Source organism: Haliotis rubra, unplaced genomic scaffold, assembly GCF_003918875.1.
Source record: "Haliotis rubra isolate DU_JTF1 unplaced genomic scaffold, ASM391887v1 Scf170, whole genome shotgun sequence".
Taxonomy (NCBI): domain Eukaryota; kingdom Metazoa; phylum Mollusca; class Gastropoda; order Lepetellida; family Haliotidae; genus Haliotis; species Haliotis rubra.
The window spans coordinates 1,656,821-1,681,602 of NW_025765670.1; the positions used below are offsets into that span (position 1 = coordinate 1,656,821).

The following is a 24,782-nucleotide window of genomic DNA, read 5'->3' on the forward strand; positions in this document are numbered from 1 at the left end:
TTACAGAAATAGGCATAATAAGCGGATCAAATACATTTTTTGTGTACAATATTTTGACACATCAATGAATAACTCAGCACAATTTCAAGACATTACGTGAACGCTTGCAGTCCATTCAGACTCTTGACTTCAGTATCTAATGTTAGCACCACGAGCGGCAATAACTGCAGCGCAGCGTCTATGCATGGAGTGCGCCAATCGATTGATGAAGGCCATTGGCACCTGGAACCACACTCTGAGAAAGGCCTGGCGCAATAAATCGGCTATGTTCGGCCTTGGTATGACATTAATTTAGTCTCCACTGAATTTCATCCAAAAGATGTTCAATTGGGTTTAAATCAGGACTAAGGGCTGGCCACTGCATAATGTGGACACCGTTCTGCTGTAGGAAGTCCCGTGTAGCTCTGGCAGTATGGGCCCGGGCATTATCATGCTGGAAAATGTTGTTCCGGTGACGTGCGAAATGTGGTATGACGTGGGGTCTGAGAGCTTGGTCGATGTAGCGCACCGCTGTGATGCCGCCTCCTCTCCTTGGACCAAGGTTCCGGAACACCACAGGACCCACTTTCTGGTTCAGACCTATTCCAACCCATACCATAATGCTTGAACCTCTCTTTCCATAACACTTTGGTCTGAGTAACGCTGGCCACGTCGTCGCCATATTCTTGTTCTGCCATCTGCAGTTGGTACGCAGTACCGACTCTCATCTGTGAACAGAACAGTTCTCCATTGCCTGTATCGCCAGTTTTGGTGTTGTAGGGCAAATTGTAGACGTTCACGCCGAAGACGAGGGGTGAGAATAGACCCACGGTAAGGTCTACGGCAATGGAGGTTGCCGTTGTTAAGACGTCGGCGTACTGAATCAGTATTGATTGGTCTTCCGTGTGTTCCCACTGTCTGGCGTGCTGTTTCGGATGCATGCATGAAGGGATTCTGTACATGCTGTTGCACAACATGGCGGTCTTGTCGTCTTGTGGTCAGCCTTGGTCTGCCAGTACGGGGGCGATCATTTTTTGGTGTTGTTGGCCCGGAAACGTTGCTGCAGCCTGTAGATGATCCGAACGTTGACCTGGAAGTGATTGTCAACGGCTTGTGCAGTGTGGCCAGTTTCAAGTCTTCCTAGTGCCTTGTTCCTCTGAGCTGTCGTGAGTCGCGGCATCGTGGCGTTGTAATGTGAATGTTTCAACCAGGTATGGGGGTGCATTTTATAGGGCTGGTCCTTGTGAACAGCACGTGCAGCATGAGTTGCATGAAAAACATGGAAAACACCGTACCATCTCCGAGATCAGGTTGCATTTTTGAGACCATCCATTGGGTTCCATTCTGAGTTTCAGAAGGAATGTCTTTGCTCAGGTAAAGTTGAAGATGTTGTCAAAAATATACAATCAAAACATTAAATGAGTTTACAGTTATCCGTTTCTGCGACGGAAAATTCCAAACTGACGTTTCTTTTGCTGCTTAGTATATTACCATTACTCTGATAATGACTACTGTACACTTCCATGATGACTGTGACTTGGAAGCTGGTTTGTATGTATATAAGTATGGATTAGATACAAATTGCCTGTTATATGTAAGCTTACTTAGACATACTGTGGTCTTACATGGAATAATTATATGATGATGTACTACTACTAATCAGATATTATCATTACTCAGATAATGATTACTGTACACTTCCATGATGACTGTGACTTGGAAGCTGGTTTGTATGCATATAGGTATGTATTCGATACAAACTGCCTGTTATATGTAAGCTTACTAAACCTATTGTGGTCTTTCATGGAATACTTATATGATGATGTACTATTACTAATTTATTTGTGTGAAACACGCAGGTTTTTGCGTTAACGCGAACACTGTACCAGTGGCACGTTTGGCATAACGTAGGGCGTGTTGTCTGTATATTTCCACAACATGTAAGTGATAAACAAAGTATACTTGTCTACTTCAAGAATACGTCTGACAGCTTTACTACTTTACTAAGTTATGCATAGACCAACATCTCCCTCATCAAATCCTCTCCTTTACAGTCCCAAAAATTATCAATAAAAACAGTAAATCCAAGGACAATATTTTAAGACCTGACAAATACATACCATTCCTTTCTGTTTTCTAACATTCATTTTTACATCATCTACCCAAGGTCTGTAGGAGCATGGCATTCTTCATTCCATTTCTCTATACCTGCCGATGTGCTCCTCCGTGTTCCCGGGTTATTAAGTCGATAACAAAATTCACACAACGCCATGAGTTTTCCTTGTTTTGAGTTGAGGGCCCGGTACTGTTCCTTGTGCATGAGGATGTCCATGTAAGCTGATGTGTTGGATATGAGCCCCTTTAGATGCCATCCAAGCGCCTCCGGGCTGGCAAAATCAGCTGTGTCGATATACGTCCCATTCGGTACAAGGTGTTTGTAGTCAGCACCTCCTCGGACTACAGGGACACAGGATACGTTGAAACTCTTGTACAGCTTTTCCGTAATGTAGTCTTTACACAAGGAGTTCTCAAATGACAAATAAAACATGTATGTATGGTTTAGCATGTTTAGGCATTCTGCATCTGATCTTGAGCATGTCAGTGATCCACAATTTCCAAAAATATCAACGTCAATTACTTTCTGAAGCCTTTTGACATATGCCATTCGTCTAGAAGCTGTTGGACAATGGCTCACAAACCATGCAACCGTCTTCGTCTTGTGCTGCACGATATTTAGAAGATGATGATAGGAGCGCGGTTTCAGAACTGGTACAAACATCCCCACGGGCGCGAAGAGGTCGGCGTTTGTTCTGTATGTCATTGTCCAATTTAATTCTCTTCTCCATTCTGGTCTGTACATTGTTTTTTGAAGATGACAAGGACTTTCCCAGGCATAAATCACCCACACTTGCCCCGGTGTTCGGGGTGGAGGTTTGGGGGACATTGATCGTCCATTAAAGAGCACAGCGTCTGCGTATGTCCTCAATGAGCCATTCGTCGACAACAAACAGTTGCTGTATCTACATAGTTGCATAGAACCTTTTAGTGCCCATTCCAACCATTTCGGACAATGCTCAATTACAATAAGCTTTGTTCCATTTCCAGTGTAATGTGTCAAGGACTTGTTTGTGAAAGGGAGATCCATATTGACCGCATCAGTTGGAGTCCAGTACTCTGTGATGGCTTCTTTAAAGACAAGCCGAGATGAAGTATGCTGTGAGAGTGGATAGGATTTGGCGTCGGACGATAGGTGTGTCTGATCACTTTTAGGATTCAGATGTATATTGGGCACGTTGTTACTCTTTCCCTTGTCTAATCCTGAGTGTTTTACCCATTCAGGAGATCTAGAATTCACCGTCGTATGTTCCTTTACAGCTGACAATTGACGCACTTCTATATCATCGAAAAGAGGAAACCTGTACCTCCCGGTATGTGATGGAAATGCACAAAGGTAGAAGATACAAATGATCACGGATATCCCACACAGTATTAGGAAAAGACGATTCTGACGATATGGACGATTCATCTGAAATCATACGTAAATCTTATCTTCAAATTGAATGTGGTAATGATCCATCAAGTAAGAACATCAAGTTTATTATCACATATTCATTTAGCACTATGGTATGTGGATGTTGTTTTAGAATGAGTGAGTGAGTTTAGTTTTACGTCGCATTTAGCAGTATTAAAGGTATATGACCAGACAATCCAGTAATCAACTGCATGAGCATCGATCTCCGCATTTGGGGTACGATGACATGTGTCAACCAAGTCAGCGAGCCTGACCATCCAATCCCGTTTGTCGCCTCTTACAACAAGCATGAGTTACTAAAGATCAATTCTAACCCGGATCTTCACGGGTGCGACTGAGTAGTATTATTGACCTTCCATGTAAATGCTTTCTTAATGAGATTTTGTCTTATCTAACCCGGATCTTCACGGATCCGATGTTGTTTAGAACAAGAAGGTAATTACACCACACCAAAAATCTATTAATTCCCTATTGTGTTCAAACAATCGTCAAAATATGTAACAAAAGTGTTGATAGCGTGATTTTACAGAATTGCACAAGTAAAGAAAATCGATTTTACCTGAAAATGTTGATTTTGATGAGATTTCTTACAAGGATTAAAAAGGCATCGCCACAATGCAACAGAAATCACCTTCAAATTGAAATTGTGCAGCAAAGAGAATGCACTGTCTGGCTATAAAAATCCAGATTACTTTCGGAATTATTGGCATTCGTTTTGAAGGAGTTTCAAGGTCACATCACTACACCACGTCTTGACTCTGCGACACAGAACTTCGCCATTGAAAGAATACACGCGGGAGATTACCAATCTTCTGTTGCCAGGCGTGTGAATGTTAGTCTGAGCACGATATCACGGCTTGCAGCTCGTTACAACCAAACAGGTATAACAAATGACCGTCCCCGTACAGGCAGACCTCGAGTCACCACTGCAGCCCAAGATCGGTACATCCGGGTACTACATGGCATGATCGTACTGCCACGGGTGAGAGCACAGCAGCCAGGGTGCCTGGACTCCGGACTGTACAAACTGTACGAAACAGGTTGAAAGAGATTGGTCGGACAGCCAAGAGACCCGACGTCGGGACCATGCTACGTCGTCACCATCGCGCTCAACGTCTCCGGGACAATAAAGTTTAGCTTAGCTGATCTTAAGATCGTATACTGGTTGTAGATGAAAGTTTCTTAAAGATGGACATATTTTTTCGACAGCGTTTGAAACACAAAGTGGACATTGTCGGTTTTCACGTGGAATGCTCAACCATTGGCCTGTCTGGTTAGTTATTCTGAACCTCAAAATTGGGTAATACATGCGTTTTGGAAGAAGAAGATATTTTTCTAAGATTGGTTGGGTTTTGAAATATTTGTAATAATCAACCTTGGAACTTGAATCAACATTAGACTTCCGATTTTGGAAAAACTGGGATCTGTAGGCATTTTCAACCATTGAGACAAGCCAAGGCGTCGAGCATACAGACGGATTTAGAAACTTGTAGGATAGACCGCAGTTATCAAGGATATGTTTCACAAAATGTAACCATGAGGTTTTACTTGTATTGTCACAGATGTGGTTAACACAGTAATATATAATCTGGGATGGCTTCCAATATGTATTCTCAGAGGCTAATTTATGTCAATGTAATATAAATCGCTTATAGATTTTGATATTCAACGGCTCTCTTCCAAATTCACCGTAAAGCATACACTTTGGGGTGCTATTTTTCAAACCGGAAGCTAATTTGAGGAATTTATCTAGAGTAAACTCAGTCCTTGCTCTCTTAGGAGACAGGGTGGCCATTGGGACTTTTATTGCAGTAACTGACCATGACTTCTTATTATAATGTAATATGCTTGTTGGTCCCTGCCTGGCGCTCGGCATTACTGGGTACAACAAGGACTGGTCGACTCGGAGTCAGTATAATGTGTCTGAGTTGGGTATTCGTGCTTCACTGCGGCATGGTATCTCAGTGGGCTAGCACTATAAAACCAACTATATTCTCCAGCGCGACGTTAAACCCAATTTCACATCACCTTTAATGTAATATCATGTCTAAGTTACACTGACTGGCAATACTCTAGACTAACAACTAGTCTGAAATGAACATATTTTACTGAAAAAAAGGCTCATAGTGAACAAAAAATATATAATAAAAAGTGGCCCTGAGACTTTCTTCATTTTCCGACAAGCAATACTCATGCTAAACTGAGATAATCTCAATGTCCATGTTAATGTCATTGAATCAGAACAAGCACTTAACATGTAATTTCACCAATCTATGAATCCATTGAACAAGTAATTAGCAAGGAATTAACAGTTAATCCTATTATGCCTTGGCAGGCCACCTCTCGCCTAAGCCTGTGTGTTAAATACACACCATGTGTTGGCTGATGCCATCTCTTGTGAAATAACAATGTCGGTTTAGAGAGAGTCAGTTTGCACTAAAACATAGTTTAAACTATATTTATTCATTATGAAATCAACGGATTGGTAAACAGGCTATAAGCCTATATAAATACCTCTCCGAATACAATGCGATGGGAAACATTTTACATACATTCATCATTACAGACAAGAGAACACACCATTTGAGTGAGTGAGTTTCGTTTTACGCCGCACTCAGCAATATTCCAGCTATATGGCGGCGGTCTGTAAATAATCGAGTCTGAACCAGACAATCCAGTTATCAACAGCATGAGCATCGATCTGCGCAATTGGGAACCGATGACATGTGTCAACCAAGTCAGCGAAACTGACCACCCGATCCCGTTAGTCGCCTCTTACGACAAGCATAGTCGCCTTTTATGGCAAGCACATGGGTTGCTGAAGACCTATTCTACCCCGGATCTTCACGGGTCACACACCATTTGAAGAGTAAAAGACTAAATGAAAGCGACAATAGTATAATTAATCAATTAGGTAAAAATCGTTTTGTTAAGGTAAAATAGTCATGTACAGCTCTTAAAATATTTTCATTGATTTCGTCAGAATATGAGTAACTTCCACATAATACAGATTGAATATTAAAACCATTTGTGCAATAGAAACACTTCGATCGAATTGTAGTAAAATTTGGACAGATAAATGGAAATCTTCATAAAAGGGGCCACAAGAGCATGTAGACGTATTTTGAAGAAAACGGTCAAATTTATGTGCATTTAAGTCACTATAGCCAAGTCTTAACTTACAATGAATTATTTGGTTAAATCTAGTTCCAGTGTTTCTGAAGACATGATGTACATTGGATGAGACAGTTCGATCAAAGTGTTTCTTGAACATGGCAACGGAATCTATGTTTCTTATATTATTATCTAACTTGTTCCACTCAACTAAAACATGTTTTGGGACCGGATTGTAGTGTCGGAATTTGGAGTGGAGGGATGTTGAATTAGAGGGAGCTTCTTATCTGATATTATACAGGGACAAACTCGGGACCAAACAAAGATGTCAGTTTATAGGGAATGTCGGATTAGAGGGATGTCGGTTTGGAGGGGGTCCACTGTATATCTTTGATATGAAATACCGACATAAGTATTTCATATGACACAGGTACGGATCCAGAACTTTGGAGAAGAGGAGTGCACATAAATCATGAAGTCGAAAGGTGGGGATGCTTCTCGGGGAAATTTGTTTCGGGGAGATCCCCCTCTGGATCCGCCCCTGTGACAAACAAATGCTAAACGTGTGGGTTCACTCCCAGCTGTTCATGTTCATGGTGGGTGATGATGGGTGGGGTGCGAGGGTATATCTCGAGCCATTTTTACAATAATCTGATTACTGTAAAGTTACATTATGATCCATATCAGTATGTTTTAACGCGTACAAATAATCCAAGCCCCGACATACGCCACCCCCAATACTACCATAGTCAGTTCCAACGTAAATTCAGAGGCTCTATATAAACTTAAGGCAGGCGAATATTGTTTTAATCCTCTCTTTTGTTTTGGAAGTGAATAAATCGCCATGATGGATAAAGTAAGATGGTATCTTTCTATCTATCTACAGTATTCTATGAATTTGGAAACCTAAATCCATACATGCATGGTGCTATCCGAGGGAGCTGCGTGTGTTTTCAGAGAAGGATAAGTTTCCTTATAAGTGAATGTGTAATCTGTGCCTCGCTATAAGAATATATGAGATTGCCAGTGGCATTTCGCACGTGCTAGTGAATGCTGCACGGGATACGTATGGTGAAAAGCGTGTTCGTTCGAACGTTTCAGCTGTTAAAAAGAAAAACCCCATACACTTATGGGGAACTTGGTTACAGTGAGAGTGGAGTCTTTGTGTTTTTCGCGACGGACACTTTGCAATATGTGACAGGGTCTTTGTGATTTAACATCTCAAATAAATGCACACAGTTCCTTAATAATTAAATGTACCAGGAATATGAAGTAACGAAGAACCTTGCACAATTCATATGTAAACTAGATACGTACCTTTGAGTGTGACAGTTTGTGTGCGTGTCGAGTCTGTACGCTGGCTTGTTTTACAATATTTGATTTGAAGATATTTTTTATGCAATGAATGGATAGGGATTGGTGAACAAGCTGTCACAGCTTGTATCGATATTCGTGACACTCTCGTTGATGCTGTTTATGTAGACTAAGGGATAACTGTAAACGTATCTCCTCAAGTTTAAACTTTGGGGAAATGATTGTTTAATAGCTACAAATATCGGACAGGGATTGCAACAAATAGGAAAAAGAACTCCAGACAGAGTCACGTTCAACCGCATACCATTAGTATCTAGCATTAGCATTGAAAGGCTTCTGATATTAGTTAATACGACAATTTAATCTGAAGTTGAGCTTCCCATTATTTGTGGGACCGTTAGGCGAAACACGGATACCGCTAGTATCTATTGATGATAACCGTTGACTAGAGCTGTTCAGTCGAATTCAAGAGGATGACAACTTCACTAACAATGAGCTACGACAGCTTGTCGAGGTAAGAAACATCATCACGGTATGCCCAATCTAAACGCAATCGATCACAGGGACTGTAATTCGATACTGCTTTTGTATGTTGTAAAATGACCTGATAAGTGTTATCAAAAAGTCCAAATCTAATACAGCTCCAAGGGCCTGATGGCATTCGAAACCGGTATTGGAAACCCTTCCCGTGTCCAAACACCATTGGTCTAGAAGCCAGACCCCCAAAATGGTGAAAATGTGGTGCAGTTCTGGCGACCAAACGGGATGTGATTTTTCATAATCAAGAATGATTTAGCTTTGATTTAAAGCCGGTTGTCATCAGCTACCGCGCGTGACTACCGTACAGAGGCCCTTTTAAGGTGCAACATGTCATGTCAGTTATGGCAATATTTTAACCTATTACTGGGTGGTTTAATTTAATAACTTTGGTTTGGTTTGACCGATTTTCATAAAAATAGTAGTTTTGGAATGCTCACATCATGATTTAAAATTGTGGACAATAATATAACATATATGTTCATCGCAAAAATATTTTGGTAAGGTCAAAGGTCAGTTTTAATAGAAAGGGCATTTGATGAGAAAATATGAGTTGAACTTTACAAATCAAAGGTAATTGTTTCCAAAATTATGTTTTTCTAATTCAGCTATATCATTTGAAGATCATATATACCTTTGGTTTTGCAGTGTATGCATGAAAAACATTACAAAGGAAACAAAAGTTGGTACTTTGTATTGAGATCAGCAAAATATTATATAATGTCTGTTCAACAGTAACAGCTCCATGCTTTACATAGTCAACGATACCAAATATGTCGAAGATACTGTTGGACTATCTCTAAAATCACACAACATAACAGAAAGCTCTTAAATGTAAAATTCTATTATTCCTGATGTCTTTCTTTGCTCATCAAAGAATGATGAGTCAGTCATGTCATCATAACACAAGCAACATTTCCTTCATATCAATTCGTGTCTATTGTTCCTAATAGTCATAGTGTTTTCCTAGTTGACATGTTAGCCAATGTCAACAATGTCAAGATCACGGGAACATGTTTCAAGTCCACATCCACATGCCGAAGTACACAACAGGTTCAACCTCTTTGACACCTTCCTGTACATTGACTTTTACATGCACAGTTATGAAGTTGAAGAAGGTCCACGGAAACCATTTAGTCTTAACTTATTTGCAACTTTATCAATTTTACAAATTTAAGTTAATTTTACCAAAATTATGTTTTTATAATTCAGCTATATCATTTGAAGATCATACATATCTTTGGTTGGCACTGCATGCATGAAACACAACAATTCAACTGATGTCAGAAGTGTCAATATTGTTTATATATGTGTCACTTCACGCTCCAGCTGCAATGACATGCTGTGAAACCCTTAAAGTTGATGAATAATAATATGACATCCTAATGAAAGGTTTACAAGTGAGATTATGGTGTTCCATTTTTTCTGTTTACAATGTGAAATATTACGACTTTGGTTTTCTTTATTTATTTTACATCGGCAAAAGATATGACACACTGATCAGAAAGGCGTTATGGTATCTTACCACCAAATATACACACCCGTCATATACCTCTGAAATACACAGTATTCCCAATACATTCCTTTTGATTGTAATATAGGTGATGTAATTTCTGACTCTTTCTAAGTTTACTTAGGTTCGAAATATGAATATTTCCTTAGGTGGGAAAACATTTGTAAATTTGCAAGTTTTCAAATGTTTGCATGGCTTAAAACCTTGTGCATCATTCCGGATATCAAGGGTATGTATTTGAACACTTTTTATATGCTCATGTTACCAGTACTAAAACAAAATGGTCACAGAAAATCTGGGTTCATATTGAGTTATTCACATTGAGGTTTGATAGTTGTTTAGGCTATGCAATATGTTATTACTCTCTCCTGGTTTATTGGGAGTTCACTGACAACAACATTACAGTTTGCAACATGTTTCTCATCCATGCATTATACAGCGCAGTTCTTGATTCATTCAATCAAAAACAAAACATCTGTAAAAATACTTGTGATCGGAACCTGCTTAAAACTGCATTGCTCACAGGTACTTTCACACAGTGTTGTTTTACCTTTCAAAGTTCTTTTAGGTAAGCTTGTTTTCAAATGTATTGATTTAGTATTTCAAGCATCGCTGCAGGTTATCTGGATGTCTGGACGTATCAACGCATTAACGCCTTGAACATATACCTCCCATCCTTCCTCTATTTCCACTACCCCATGGATAATTGAAGAAAATAATCATCCTGATTAAGAGATCGCACAAGCAATCGTACATACAATGTACTTGGATTAACCTTTCCATATTCCATAAAATATCAAGCAAATATTCATTAACATAAATACACAACGTTTCTCGGCTACTAAGAAGCAGCCTAGAAACGTTGTGTTGTAAATAATAAAGAAGTTGTAAATCCATATCATACGTTGTTATGTTATCTTCCAACTTCTAAATGCCCATCAAGCATCTACATGTTGATCAGTTTACAGTGCAAACATTATGAAAATTTACCCATGAATAAATATAGTGATTACGATGTAGTTGTGTGGCATTTCACCAATCAGGACACACACAAACACACACACGCACACACACACACACACACACACACACACACACACACATTACAGGATCCTGGCACGTTATACCAAGCGGAAGCCTCTGAAAATAGGAAATTTTGATAGCAATATATAACTCCGTATATACTGAATTAGCCCCAGTGAGTTCGGAGATTCAGAACTAGACTGGCTTCAATTTGGACTATTGCATTACAGAAGGGGTTGGGCCGAAAGTTTGGAGTATGAGACAGACTACTGGCATGTGTAAGGTCCCAGCGATACAGAGCGAATGTGGTTCTTACAAGGAGGGAAACGCATTTAAAAACCTTAATCCTAGTAATATTAGCATTCGTATTTCGGAAACTAAATACAATGTATATAGATCTGGGCAAGCAGGAAATGTCCTTCATTTGAAACACACTCTGCTGATCACAGCTGGTGGCTTCGTTATATCTGTTGGAACAATGCAGTTGACTACAGCTGACTTGGTAATGTTCATCTAGGTGAGGTCTGTCAATATGTTAGAACTGACGTTGTACTGTCGACGTGCATCAGCTGATGAAGATAGTGATTCACGTGAGCCAATTCCATGATGCGATAACTATTGTCAGTTCATTCACTCTCTGCTTGAAGGACAACGTAGTCATGCGACATACTGAAATCGGGAATGGAACGACAGTTGGCCTTTTAGTATCCATCTAGACGAGGTCACTCAATACTGTCAATATGTATACACGATTCAAGGTTTTCCGCGAAAAATATAATTCTAAAGCGTCTGTCAACGTATATACCAACTTTTTTGCGTGTACGGAATAGCTGATATTAATTAAATTCAGCTTGACAATTGGCTCTCTGAGGTACGACTTATGCAGAGACCAGAAAAGATATTGGCGACATACATTCTGTTGTCAGTAATAGCATTTGGAATGATCTACAATAGATATCATGAGACTGACTACGCATTTATTCATTAACCATTCTGACAGGTTCACAAATATGTTAATTGGGTCCAAATTGATCTTCAGCAACCCATGTTGTAAGAGCGAACTAATGTGATCGGGTGGTCGTTCTCACTTACTTGTTTGATGCATGCCATCGTATCCCACTTGTGAAGATCGATGCTCATAGTGTCATGACCATGCTATGTGTAACTCTTTTGTGTATATCATTACATATTACTAAAACCGAGGTATGCATATTTTTATGAACTTTACAGTAGAAGCAAGATGTTTATATGAATATTGTCTAGGAATTTCTTTTTGAGTTGTCCACAAAACTAGGCACTTAATGTTTTGTATTAAAAGCAGTACGGTTCTTTCGTAATAGATCTTCATCAAATATTCCTCTGTTCCTCTGTGATAAGGTTGCAAATAAGTTAAGACTAAATCGTTTCCGTGGACCTTCTTCAACTTCATAACTGTGCATGTAAACGCCAATGTACAGGAAGGTGTAACTGCAAGAGGTTGAACCTGTTGTGTGCTTCGGCATGTGGATGTGGACATGAAACATGTTCCCGTGATCTTGACAATGTTGACATTGACTAACATGTCAACTGGGAATACTCTATGACTATTAAGAACAATAAATACTAATTGATATGAAGGTAATGTTGCTTGTGTTATGGTGACATGACTGTGTGTATATTTGGTGGTAAGATACCATAACGCCTTTCTGATCAGTGTGTTATATCTTTTACAATGTATCAATGATTGCCGGTGTAAAATAAATAAATAAAATCAAAGTCGTAATATTTCACATTGTAAACAGAAAAATGGAACACCATGATGTCAATTGTGTAAACCTTCCATTAGGATGTCGTATTATTATCCATCAGCTTTAAAGGGTTTCACAGCATGTCAGTGCAATACTGACACCTATCAAAACATATCTCCTTCTGACATCAGCTGAATTGTTGTTTCTGCTAGAATGTCAATAAACGCAAATTTGTATGATAGTTCAACAGTATCTTCGACATATTTAGTATTGTTGATACTTTGTAAAGCATGGAACTGAAATTATCTTATGTTTTGCTGATCTAAATACAAAGTACCAACCTTTATTTCCTTGTAATGATTTTCATGAATACAATGCAAACCAAAGGTATATATGATCTTCAAATGATATAGCTGAATCAGAAAAACATAATTTTGGAAACAATTACCTTTAATTTGTAAAGTTCAACTCACATGTTCTCATCAAATGCCCTTTCTATTAAAACTGACCTTTGACCTTACCAAAATATTTTTGCGATGAGCATATATGTCATCTTGTTGTCCACAATTTTAAATCATGGTCTGAGCATTCTAAAACTATTTTTGTTATGAAAATCGGTCAAACCAAACCAGAGTTATTAAACTAAACCATCCAGTTATCGGTTAAAATATTGCCATAACTGACATGACATGTTGCACCCTAAAAGGGCCCCTACACGGTAGTCACGCACGGTAGCTGATGACAACCGGCTTTAAATCAAAGCCAAATCATTCCTGATTGTGAAAAATCACATTCCATTCGGTCGCCAGAACTGCACCACATTTTCACCATTTTGGGGGTCTGGCTTCTAGACCACATTACTTTACTGTTTCAATTCTCCCGTGGACACAGGCGATGTTCCTCCATGGTTCTGCAAAGGTCGCACAATACTCCTTCCCCCCAAAAGAGACTTAACTGATCCCAAAAACGTACGCCCCATCGCATGTTTGAATACTCAGCTGTTCAGTCGAATTCAAGAGGATGACAACTTCACTAACAATGAGCTACGACAGCTTGTCGAGGTAAGAAACATCATCACGGTATGCCCAATCTAAACGCAATCGATCACAGGGACTGTAATTCGATACTGCTTTTGTATGTTGTAAAATGACCTGATAAGTGTTATCAAAAAGTCCAAATCTAATACAGCTCCAGGGCCTGATGGCATTCGAAACCGGTATTGGAAACCCTTCCCCTGTGTCCAAACACCATTACTTTACTGTTTCAATTCTCCCGTGGACACAGGCGATGTTCCTCCATGGTTCTGCAAAGGTCGCACAATACTCCTTCCCCCCAAAAGAGACTTAACTGATCCCAAAAACGTACGCCCCATCGCATGTTTAAAATATTCACAGGGTGTTTGACAAACCTCGTGCCATCTTACTGCTCTTATGTCAATTAATAGAGAGCAGAAGGGAGCAAGGAAGGGATGTTGTGGGTGCAAGGATCAACCTCTTGTACAAAAAATGATTTTTGAAGAGGCTAAAACATATCAACGCAACCTCTCCATGTTCTGGATTGACTACAAAAAACGAGCATACGACTTTGTCCCACATTCTGAAGTCACTTTATTGCATGAGCGACTGTACTTGATTTACTCAAGTCTTAAATGCATGAGTTGACCATTGAAGGATCGGGTTAGAATGAACCTTCAGTAACCCATGCTTGTCCTAAGAGGCGACTAACGGGATCGGGTGGCTTGGTTGACACAGGTCATCGGTTCCCAATTGCGCAGATTGATGCTCATGCTGTTGGTCACTGGATTGTCTGGTACAGACTCGATTATTTACAGACCGTCGCCATATAGGTGGAATATTGCTGAGTGCGGCGTAAAACTAAACTCACTCACTCTTGTATGCAATTGGACTAGAATGAGTGTGGTTCAGATCGAAGCATGCAAAACCTATTTTCACTGATACAAGGGCAGGTGCAGACATCGGAATCTATTCCAATCAGAAGGGGAATATTCCAGGGAGCTCCTTCCGTCCGTTGCTAAAATCCATATATATATATGGTGCTATCCGAGGGAACTGTGTGTGTTTTTAAGAGAAGGAAAAGTTTCCCTATAAGTGAATGTGTAATCTGTGCCTCGCTATAAGAATATATGAGATTGCCAGTGGCATCTCGCACGTGCTAGTAAATGCTGCACGGGATACGTTTGGTGTAAGTTCGTTCGTTCGAACGTTTCGGCTTTTTAAAAGAAAAAAAAGATAGACCATAGGATAGGAATGATAGAAAACACTCCCCAAAAGGATACTGGAAGCTGCTAAGTGACAAAGAACCTGAGAAAGAACAATCTATACCCAATATCGAATCTTTCTTGACTTCTTCAAAAAACTATATGACACTGAAAATGAAGACAATGATGACCTCACAACTGATGATACAGCTGAAGAAAATATGTATGATAATGAAGTTCTTAATAAAGATATAACTGAGGACGAAGTAAAACTTGCAATTAAATGTGTGAAACGAAATAAGGCTTCAGGCATAGATCTTATTTCAGTGATGCAGCGAATATTCTTACCCCTATTCTGGCATCGCTTTTGAAACTGATGCTGACAGGGATAAAACTAAGAAAAAAGGCGATAGACATAGTCCAAATTCGTATAGACCGGCCGGTAACGCTCCTAAGTTGCTTTGGAAGATTGTTTACAAGTATTCTGAATGGAAGACTAGCATTATTTGCAGAAATCAATAATATCCTCACACCTGCACAGGCAGGATTTAGAAAGGGGCTTTCGACTGCCGATAATATGTTTATTATAAATATAGTCTTAGAAATGTTAAAATTATCTTAGTGTAAACGTTATTGTGTGTTTCTTGATTTCACTAAAGCCTTTGACACAGTATGGCGCGCAGGGCTGTGGTATAAAATGCTACAATATGGTATCAGTAGCAAATTCTTACCGCTTGTTAGAAACATGTACCATAACATAAAACCATCTGTTATTGCTGGATATGAAATGTCGCCTTTCTTTCAATTTCTTTCCCACTAATATATGATAACATACATGATAACAACACTCCATGTCCAGCTCGTTACACCTCGCAAGTGTGGGGTTTTGCCCACGATAGAATTTATTCAACAATGAATACTATGACGACATACCGATCGCCACGTAGAATAAAAACACAGTTTTGATGCTATTTTTTCCTTTGTGAGAAGGTTTGACATGGCCCTTAGCTCTTGAGTGGTGATTTTACTGTCTTTCGTAGGCAGGCTTTTATAATTTACTATTATTTACTATGTGTACCTATTAATTGTTCCCGTCACAATATGGCTGAAATATTGCCGATGTGACGATAAATTTTAACTCACTCACTCACTTGAGTGGTGACGTGTGACGTCCTGGGCAGGAAGTGACAGTGTATTGACTTCTTTTCTTAATTACTCAGTTGGGGCTCCCTAATTAACCTTATTTGTTAACCGCATGTTGTACGTTAACAAATTAATAAATAAGCTCCTGTACTGAGGCTAATCTTGCTGTGATTTCTGTTCTGTTTCATGAATCAATGTATTATTGAAGCAGTATGTCAGATACAGTTTCCAACACAAGGTAGTACCTTTGTGTTGTTCTGTGAAGCCATATCACATAAAAATGATAGAACTCTCGATCATTCGCAGATTGTTGCGAAGCGGCATATTTTCAGTCATCACTCGATCCTGAACTGGGTCACCAGTGTTATGCCCTTGGTGGTAAAAAACGATGCTTTTTCTCAAATCATCTACTATACAATATCACGTCATACTGTAGTTAGGTAACTGCTCCATGGGGTTACTTCTAATGTTTTAAGTGCCTAGTGACTACATATGATGATGATTATGAGTTTAACATCGGCTTCTGGCTGTAGCCAATGTCGCCGACGGGGTAGGTGGGAGCTAGAGTAATAATTAATATGTTCATATGTACTTCCCCAATTTATCAACATTAAACAAAATATTTAATAGTAGAAATTCAAAAGAAATAAGAAATCTATCTAAATATCTGCTAGTATTAGATAAACTCATAGTCAAAAATGGTTAAATCTCAATCAGCTCATTCTATAGACAACAAATCACTTAATAGTTCTTAATTTATGGCATTATTATGTTTCATTTTAAATTGTTCTACCTGTCATTTTGTCATGTTTATTTATATGTATTTAAATGAATTATGTTTGACTTTCTTTGTACCACCAAACGTGGTTATTTGAGAATAAACTGAATTTGAACTTGAACACCACCATACCCCAAAAATGTAAATGGCGGGGTGATAACTTAAGTGAATTTGGAATGAAAACGGTTACAAACATGATAATAAAATAATTAAAAAGCCGTGATTATGACGGGAGAAGGGAAAAGAAAAAATAGTGTAGTTTGATTTAATTAGATGAGAAGGGCGGCCTTGACCGTGGTGTTATGCTTGGTGATTGAGAGGTCGGTGGTGGCTGGAGGCGCGCAGACCTAGGAGGAGATGCTTATAAACATACACTCATTCATTTACAACCTTCAAAACATGGAGAAACATGTATTTTGAGTAAAAGTAAATATTCTCGCCCATGGGCCAAAATGTTTTTCGCCCATGGGCGAGATTTTTAAAAACCCTATCAACCAACCTCAAAGATTATAAACTCAGGAAACTCCAAGAAGCCATCTACATCAAAAGACTCCAGCCATCAATCAACCGTGACCAAGGTTACTACATACCTCATGCGTACCTCGCATCATCCTCATAATCACCTATGTATGTATATCACAGGCTTTTACTTCCCATTGTGTACTTTGCAGGCTTCAATTGTTAACGTGTTCATGTAAGTCCTTGTGTTGTTATTGTGTCTGGCTTCCTAATCCCTATTGTATCTGTACAAACATCTGCGCTAACTTGTAATTATGCTCCTTCATCCTTATGCTGTCGTCACTTGCTTGATAACGGTGTTAGAACCTACTGTTCGTCCATATAATGTTATCCTTCCTTCCTGAGATTTTTTAATATCGCTCTAAATTAGCCGAATTAAGTCAAAATTAGTTGAAATTTGTGTCATGATGCTTATAAACATACACTCATTCACTTACAATCTCCAAAACATGAATTATGAGCGAATTTAAACATGGGCTAGCGAGTTTAATTTTTGATTTTTCGAAAAACATGTTTTTCAAATTTTCATCCTTAGCGTATATTTTAAACAACTGCATGTTTAATTTGGTCAAATCCCTTGTCAGAAAGTGCCCACAGTGCGGAGAGTTTCTGGACTTTTGTGAGTCCAGAATTAAATTGTGACGTGTTCTATTCAGATATTATCATTACTGAGATGATGACTACTGAATATTTTCATGATGACGGCGACTTGAAAGCCGGTTTGTATGTATGCATGTATGTATTCAATACAAAGTGCCTGACGTATGTAACATGTATCTCTGGGAAGTAAAAACTTTTAAAAAACACCCCAAAAACAAACAACTTAATGGTGCAAAACAATTACTTAGTATTCAACACAAATAGAACTAAAGGGATGTATCTATATTTCCTAAAGTCTAACTCACCATCGGGCCAAATTGAATCCAAATTAAAATTGTTTATAAGAAATAAGGCACTATCAATGACTCGTGAGAAGACAATACCGATTATGTGTACAGCCAACAAAGGTGTATTTCTTTCCACCATTTCATTTTACCTTTTTACAAACTATACTCATGGAAAAAATACAGGAATACACGAAAGTGTAAGTGTTCCTCTTTTCCGGGTTTCTTGTCATGCTTTATATTGCACTGTGGGTGAAAGCTGGAAATGAACAAAGGAACACCTGTTCTTTCATGTTTTCCTTTATTCGTTTCTATGAGTATATTTATTCAAAGTATATTGACTTCTTAGCTTTCTCTGTTGGTTCTGCATCCTGTCTGTTCAAGAAAAAAAAGACTAAAAAAACAGCCCGTCAAATGGTTCTCCAGGCTTACTAATTCCCTTTGGCAGCAAACTGCTGATAAGAGTCATCAGAGGATGATAAATCTCCACGGTCCCCACACAAATTTGAAAGAACAAATCGTCTGAGAGTTACAGTCCAAATTGGTCAGCCCGTATACAAGAGTAGTTATTGTGCTATCAAAACAATGACATGGAATTTGGATTCGTAACTTTGTACTTCTATGTCTGTTTAAAAGTATTTACAGACATATAGGTGGAATATTGCTGAGTGCGTCGTTATTCCAAAATGCAACCAATCTTGCAAAGGGCAAATACTTGTTGTGTTTATCAGATACTAGTATGCGCTTCAGTAAGCGTTAATACATATCTTAGGGTTTTTGCTGGCATTACAGATTATGGTATAGAGTGATATGACACTTTAGCAATGTGACTTAGTGACATTGTATTGCAATCACGGAGTCTTTGGCAGGGTATTAATTGTGCTGTAGTAAAGCAGGCTTCGTATTTTAGAATGAGAGAGAGAGAGAGAGAGAGAGAGAGAGAGAGAGAGAGAGAGAGAGAGAGAGAGAGAGAGAGAGAGAGAGAGAGAGACAGAGAGAGAGAGAGAATAAATATTATGGAGGGGTTGGCATTTTTTTAATATGAGGGACATTAATTTCTTTTTAATCTTAGTCTCAGAAACAACAAATTTAGTTGTCTTTTCCTAAACAGGGTGAATAATTGAATGTACATTTAGACATTCCATCCTATCCCTAACTAACATGAATCATATTCTCAATGACCAGGGTGGAAGACCTTTAGGTGGTTGGAAAGCATATTGTTGGATGGTGTCGCAAGTTCTTCATTTTTGCCTCTGGAGCGCGAGAGAGAGAGAATTTTGAAAGACAAATATTTTCTATTAGGTCATATCTGTTATTGAACTGTCCAGCTGCTTACATGACACCACGTGTGTTACCTAGACGACCAGGTGTACATCTGGGGTTCCTACCTGGAGAGAAGGTTTCTGAAATCAATAGCATACTGCGCCATCCGGCATAGACAATATATATGTCATTTGAGAGAGAGTGAGTGAGAGAGAGAGGGAGAGAGAGAGAAACAGAGAGAGAGAGAGAGAGAGAGAGAGAGAGAGAGAGAGAGAGAGAGAGAGAGACAGAGAGAGAGAGAGAGAGAGAATAAATATTATGGAGGGGTTGGCATTTTTTTAATATGAGGGACATTAATTTCTTTTTAATCTCAGTCTCAGAAACAACAAATTTAGTTGTCTTTTCCTAAACAGGGTGAATACAGGAGATAATTGAATGTACATTTAGACATTCCATCCTATCCCTAACTAACATGAATCATATTCTCAATGACCAGGGTGGAAGACCTTTAGGTGGTTGGAAAGCATATTGTTGGATGGTGTCGCAAGTTCTTCATTTTTGCCTCTGTAGCGCCAGACACCACTGGCAATGTCAATTCTGTGGTTAGGACTGCAGCCACCTTCTGTGTTCTTTTCTCTGTCCAGTTAATAGTAGCTAGATTCTTCAGGCGCTGTTGGCGTTTCTGGGGGGATGAAATTCTTGCATTCTTTTGTTTCTTTTAGCATCTTTCCTGTGTTTTTCTTCCTTTCCTCGAATCTGCGGACGTCGATCGTCCATCTTGCTTCTCCAAATTATCCGAAAGGTTTCTATTAAGAAAAGCAAAAAAGTTAATTTTCATTCGTCCAATAATAGTTTATTACAATCCGACAAACATTCATTATTTTGATTATTATCATATTCACCATGTATCAAACCAAGTAACAAGTAATTGTGGTATATGCATTACTGCGAGGGTGTGAGAAGTTTTCTATTAACATGATCGACATGATTATACAGCAATTATGCACTACATAATGGTATGCTATGTCAATTCTACTAATGCTAGATTTACCCAATTGTGAACAAGAAACGAGTTGATGGCAATTTTAATTTTAGTTTGCATTAATGACGTCTCTAATGTTATAAAACCCAACATATATTGATTATGATGCCGAGCAATAATAAAACTTGGGGTAAGTTATTTTACCTCATAAATAAGTAACTTTTAATGGATTTTCAAGGGACTCCACGAACTTTTCCATGATTCTTCTCACACATTTGGAGTATGAACATCTGTCGATTGGTAATATTTTCCACCGAAATATCATGAACTACTTGTTTCATCTACATCTGTTGCCTTGCTGCATATAAAAAAAATTAAGATATATTTTTATTCAGTCAATAACCTGAAAAGGCGAACAAGCCAAGTGGCTTATATAAACGCCGCTCCAGTACACGGTTCCAATATAGATGGAAACATAATTGAAATAGTCCGACAAGAAAAGAATAATACTGAGACAAAATTATACTCAGAAAATTGACTGAACAATAGATATTTGGTTATGGTGTTGGTTGTGCCCAGCAACAAAATAGGCTGCCGCAGAAAATCAAGTTATATAAATATCAGACTCAACGTACAGGAACACATATATATATACTTGTCTTATGGTTATATTTTAACGGAATGTTCAGCTGGTATCAACAATAATGTTGTTTTTTAACAGATTTCACACCAAAATGCAATGTCCACATTAATAACCGTGAGAGAAATCGAAATGCGAGCGCACCGTTACTGTAAGATAAAGGTTCCTACCGAAAACGTTTAATTCGATGCAAACTGACTGCTATGATAAGAAGAACATAATGCATTTCATCTGAAACCTACCTGACAAGGACGGGGTACTGCTAATTTCTCTGTCCTGGGTTTCCGTTGAGATCGCTCAAGTTCCCGGATCCTTGTTTCCAAAGCTTCGATTGTCAAGTATGTTGCCATGTGTCAATAAAACTATAGCACGTATAGACCTTTCCACGGAGCAGTGCTTCGTGCCACTCTCAGTTATCCCCCTTTGTGGTGGCGCTAGGGTCGTGCGCCATTAAGCGGCTGCAAATTGACATCGACGTTTTACGTCTGGGAACTTACTGGGTTTTTTTCGAAAATATGTCTCGGGACAGAGGTAGGCCTTATGAACGTGGATCAGGGAGAATTTGTGCTATGAAAGACTGTACAAATAGCCAGAGAAATCTACGTATATGGAAGGGATTGCCCTGTACAGTCCATAAACTGCCACGGAAGGACTGCCCTTGTTTGTTTCCCTATCATCTCCATAGGTTTCCTGTGAATGAAAATCGTCGTCTGGGTGTCACGTGTTAATCGGAAGGATTTTCACCCATCTGATAGCAATGTGGTATGTATTTATCAAGATAATAAGTGGGACAATAGTGTATCCCATCTGACAACTAGAGATAATGAAACGTTAGATATTTTGTTATTCATGTAGGGCCTACAGTGCTGGACCCCATTTCACAAAGCTCTCGTAAGCTTAAGATCTCGTAGCATTCGTACCTCCTATGTTACAGTATAGGATGTACGAATGCACTGTAGGGTAAAGCTATGCACCTAAGGGTTGAACGACAATTTTTACTAGTAAAATATTCCATCATTTTAAAAGCTTATGTGCTACAAATCATTATTCTAAAGACATTTGTATTGTAGAAACTTACTGATATCTTACAATATGCCCAAAATATATTGAGAGGAAACAGTCTATTTATCATTATTTACTCGATATATCTTTACTTAAAATTAGTTAAGAATAACATTACTGGATTAATTTATTATGTAATTTGTTATTACTTAATTACTTTACCCTCTGTGTATCGTTAGTGTACACATAGTACACGGATGTAAATAATTTCTTTATTTAACGGCTCTAGTGTTTAACAGGAGTGAAAAAAATGTTGAAAATGTGATAACCCATTGTAGTTACTGGAGTGACATTGGCTAAATAGAAATGTAATTATTTTATTTTTATAACTTTTTTTCAGATATGCTGAATTCATTTTTTGGATGGCCATCCAAGCAAACAAAATCCTGATACAGTCATAAATTTGGGATATCAAAGAAAGGTTAGTGTACTTTTAGTTTAATGTAATGTACAATATAGTCCTACTAGCGATGTATTAAACGTAAAGTTATTTTGACAATTATGTTATTAACTATTTATTACTGTTCATTGATGTAAATGTATAATAGCCTGTTATACTTTAACTTTCCTCTCTCCAGGTGACACAAGGGAGAAGGACCCGGCATTTTCCGACACCCTCTCTCTGATGTTTCTCGGACCCCAAGGAGCAATCAACTGACTGAGGAGTGCCATGCTGAAGCTGAACTGACAGATCAACCTGTATCTCAAGCTGAAGAGCAGGAAAAGGAGAATGACTCCAGACCAAGTGATTGTGACTGTTGTAAACAGAAGTCTTGTTTTTTGTTATCATTGCTGTTTTATGTTTAAATACCAACCTATAGATATTCAATGAATTCAAACTTGTAAATCACCTTAACCCTTAGACTTCCATATGCATGGCACCATATATACAGTGATAGAAACTACCAGAGGCAGATGGCCACCACTTTTGTCTTTGGGCCACTGATATTTTGGAGAAAAAAATAGCAGTTAGTGACGACCAAAAGTGTTTGTTATTTTTACAGATACATCACCACTTGGGCCACTAGGAAAATCTCACAAGTTTCTGTAACTGTATATATGGTCCCATGATATGTGTGAAAACAATACTCCTGCTTCAGGGGGTTAAAAATTTCATCTTAAGTGTTAGTAATTACATGAGATATAAATACCGATCATGTTCATTAAAAACAAAAACACATATTCATTTCATACTGGTACATTGTATTTTATTATTCAACCTAAATATGTTAAACATTTCTTTTAAGTTACTAGCATGTGAAATAGTATTTGACTTGAACTGTAGTTTTCTTCATAAAATATCAGCAAATCATAATACACAACTATGGTTTTAATACTATTCATTTGAGTGTCAGTGAGTGAAGGAAATGTACACATTTACAGGTTATATACAAATTCTTTTCAAACATCAACAGTAAATCAATAACATAGTAGATACATCACATCAATTAGATAGATAGCAATTTATTGACTCAGCTCTAACAAAACAACAAACTTCACATGAAAAAGTAATAACACTTCATTTCAGATCAATATGATATAGCTGTGTAATTTACGTGTTGATGCTGTTACAGTGTTATTTACTCTACACATGCTACGGTGACACACAGAACTGCTTGTATTCTTCACTCAACACGAACCGACCTGCCTTGAAGTCATCAACCAACCGGACCAGCATATGTTTAAAATAAAACGCTCTTAATCTAGACAGTGTATTGTCAACAAAGCTAGAATCATATGCAACATCAAGCAAGACTCTGTCATGTTCTTCTGGTCTCCACATAAGAAATGTACACTGATGTATTCCTGTACAGAACATACACATTTGCACCTGTGTGAAATATCCATTTCTCCCTTTTGAGTAAAGAACTAGTTCACTCTCAATGATTCGAACATCACCTTTTCCTGAGTCAATCATTGCATGCACAGATGTTGTAGGACATTTTATTTCTAATATTGCAGAATCTTCAATGATTCCATCAGGACTAGCAGACAGAAATGGTTCATGTGATGATATAACAGTTCCTGTACACATTACTTTCTTCCCAGAAATATACTGATAATGTGCTCTTGCTATGGGTTCATGGGTCACTCCATAAGCAGTGTTGTCATTACCCTTAAACCTCTCATACAGGTGATTGTTCAGGAATTTCTCAGGGTCGCATCTACTTGTTTTATGTACACTGTTGACTTTTGATGCTGGTATTCTTACTCGCCTGCTGTCTTTCCATAGCGGACTTGATGATGCACCCTGGTTTAATGTTAAATTACTTAATTCTTCTCTATTGTACTCTGGAAGATTAACATACTTGTCATAAAATTCCTGGCAAACAGAACATTCCAATTTTGTGACAGTCTTGCTATAATCAATATCATGAGATTCATGTCTGGATTCATCATTTGACGTTTCCTTGCAGATAGGATTTACAATTTCAGTGGCTGAAAATGTTTTATGGAGAAGTGTACGCTTCAGTTTCCAAAGAAAACAAAGTGGAGATAAGTATTTACATGCTCAGTAAAGTCTTCTGTGGTAACAAACTGCTTAAATCTGTAG

At 38.3% G+C, this 24,782-nt stretch overlaps 1 protein-coding gene across 1 annotated transcript; it reads right to left on the reverse strand.

Annotated features, from left to right (window-relative positions):
• Positions 1 to 2,137: 2,137 nt before the first annotated feature.
• On the reverse strand, positions 2,138 to 2,825 carry LOC124272557. The gene is made up of 2 exons (XM_046707766.1): positions 2,765 to 2,825; positions 2,138 to 2,436 (listed from the first exon to the last, which is right to left on the reverse strand). The coding sequence occupies exons 1-2, from the start codon at positions 2,823 to 2,825 to the stop codon at positions 2,138 to 2,140; spliced, it is 360 nt and encodes a 119-aa protein (XP_046563722.1).
• Positions 2,826 to 24,782: the final 21,957 nt, after the last annotated feature.

What these genes read in the sequence shown, in the direction of transcription:
- LOC124272557 (XM_046707766.1), bottom strand. Translation starts at nt 2,825, where the DNA reads ATGGAGAAGAGAATTAAATTGGACAATGACATACAGAACAAACGCCGA. An exon ending in ACGCCGACCTCTTCGCGCCC is followed by an intron (nt 2,437 to 2,764) that starts GTGGGGATGTTT and finishes GTGTCCCTGTAG; the next exon opens with TCCGAGGAGGTGCTGACTAC.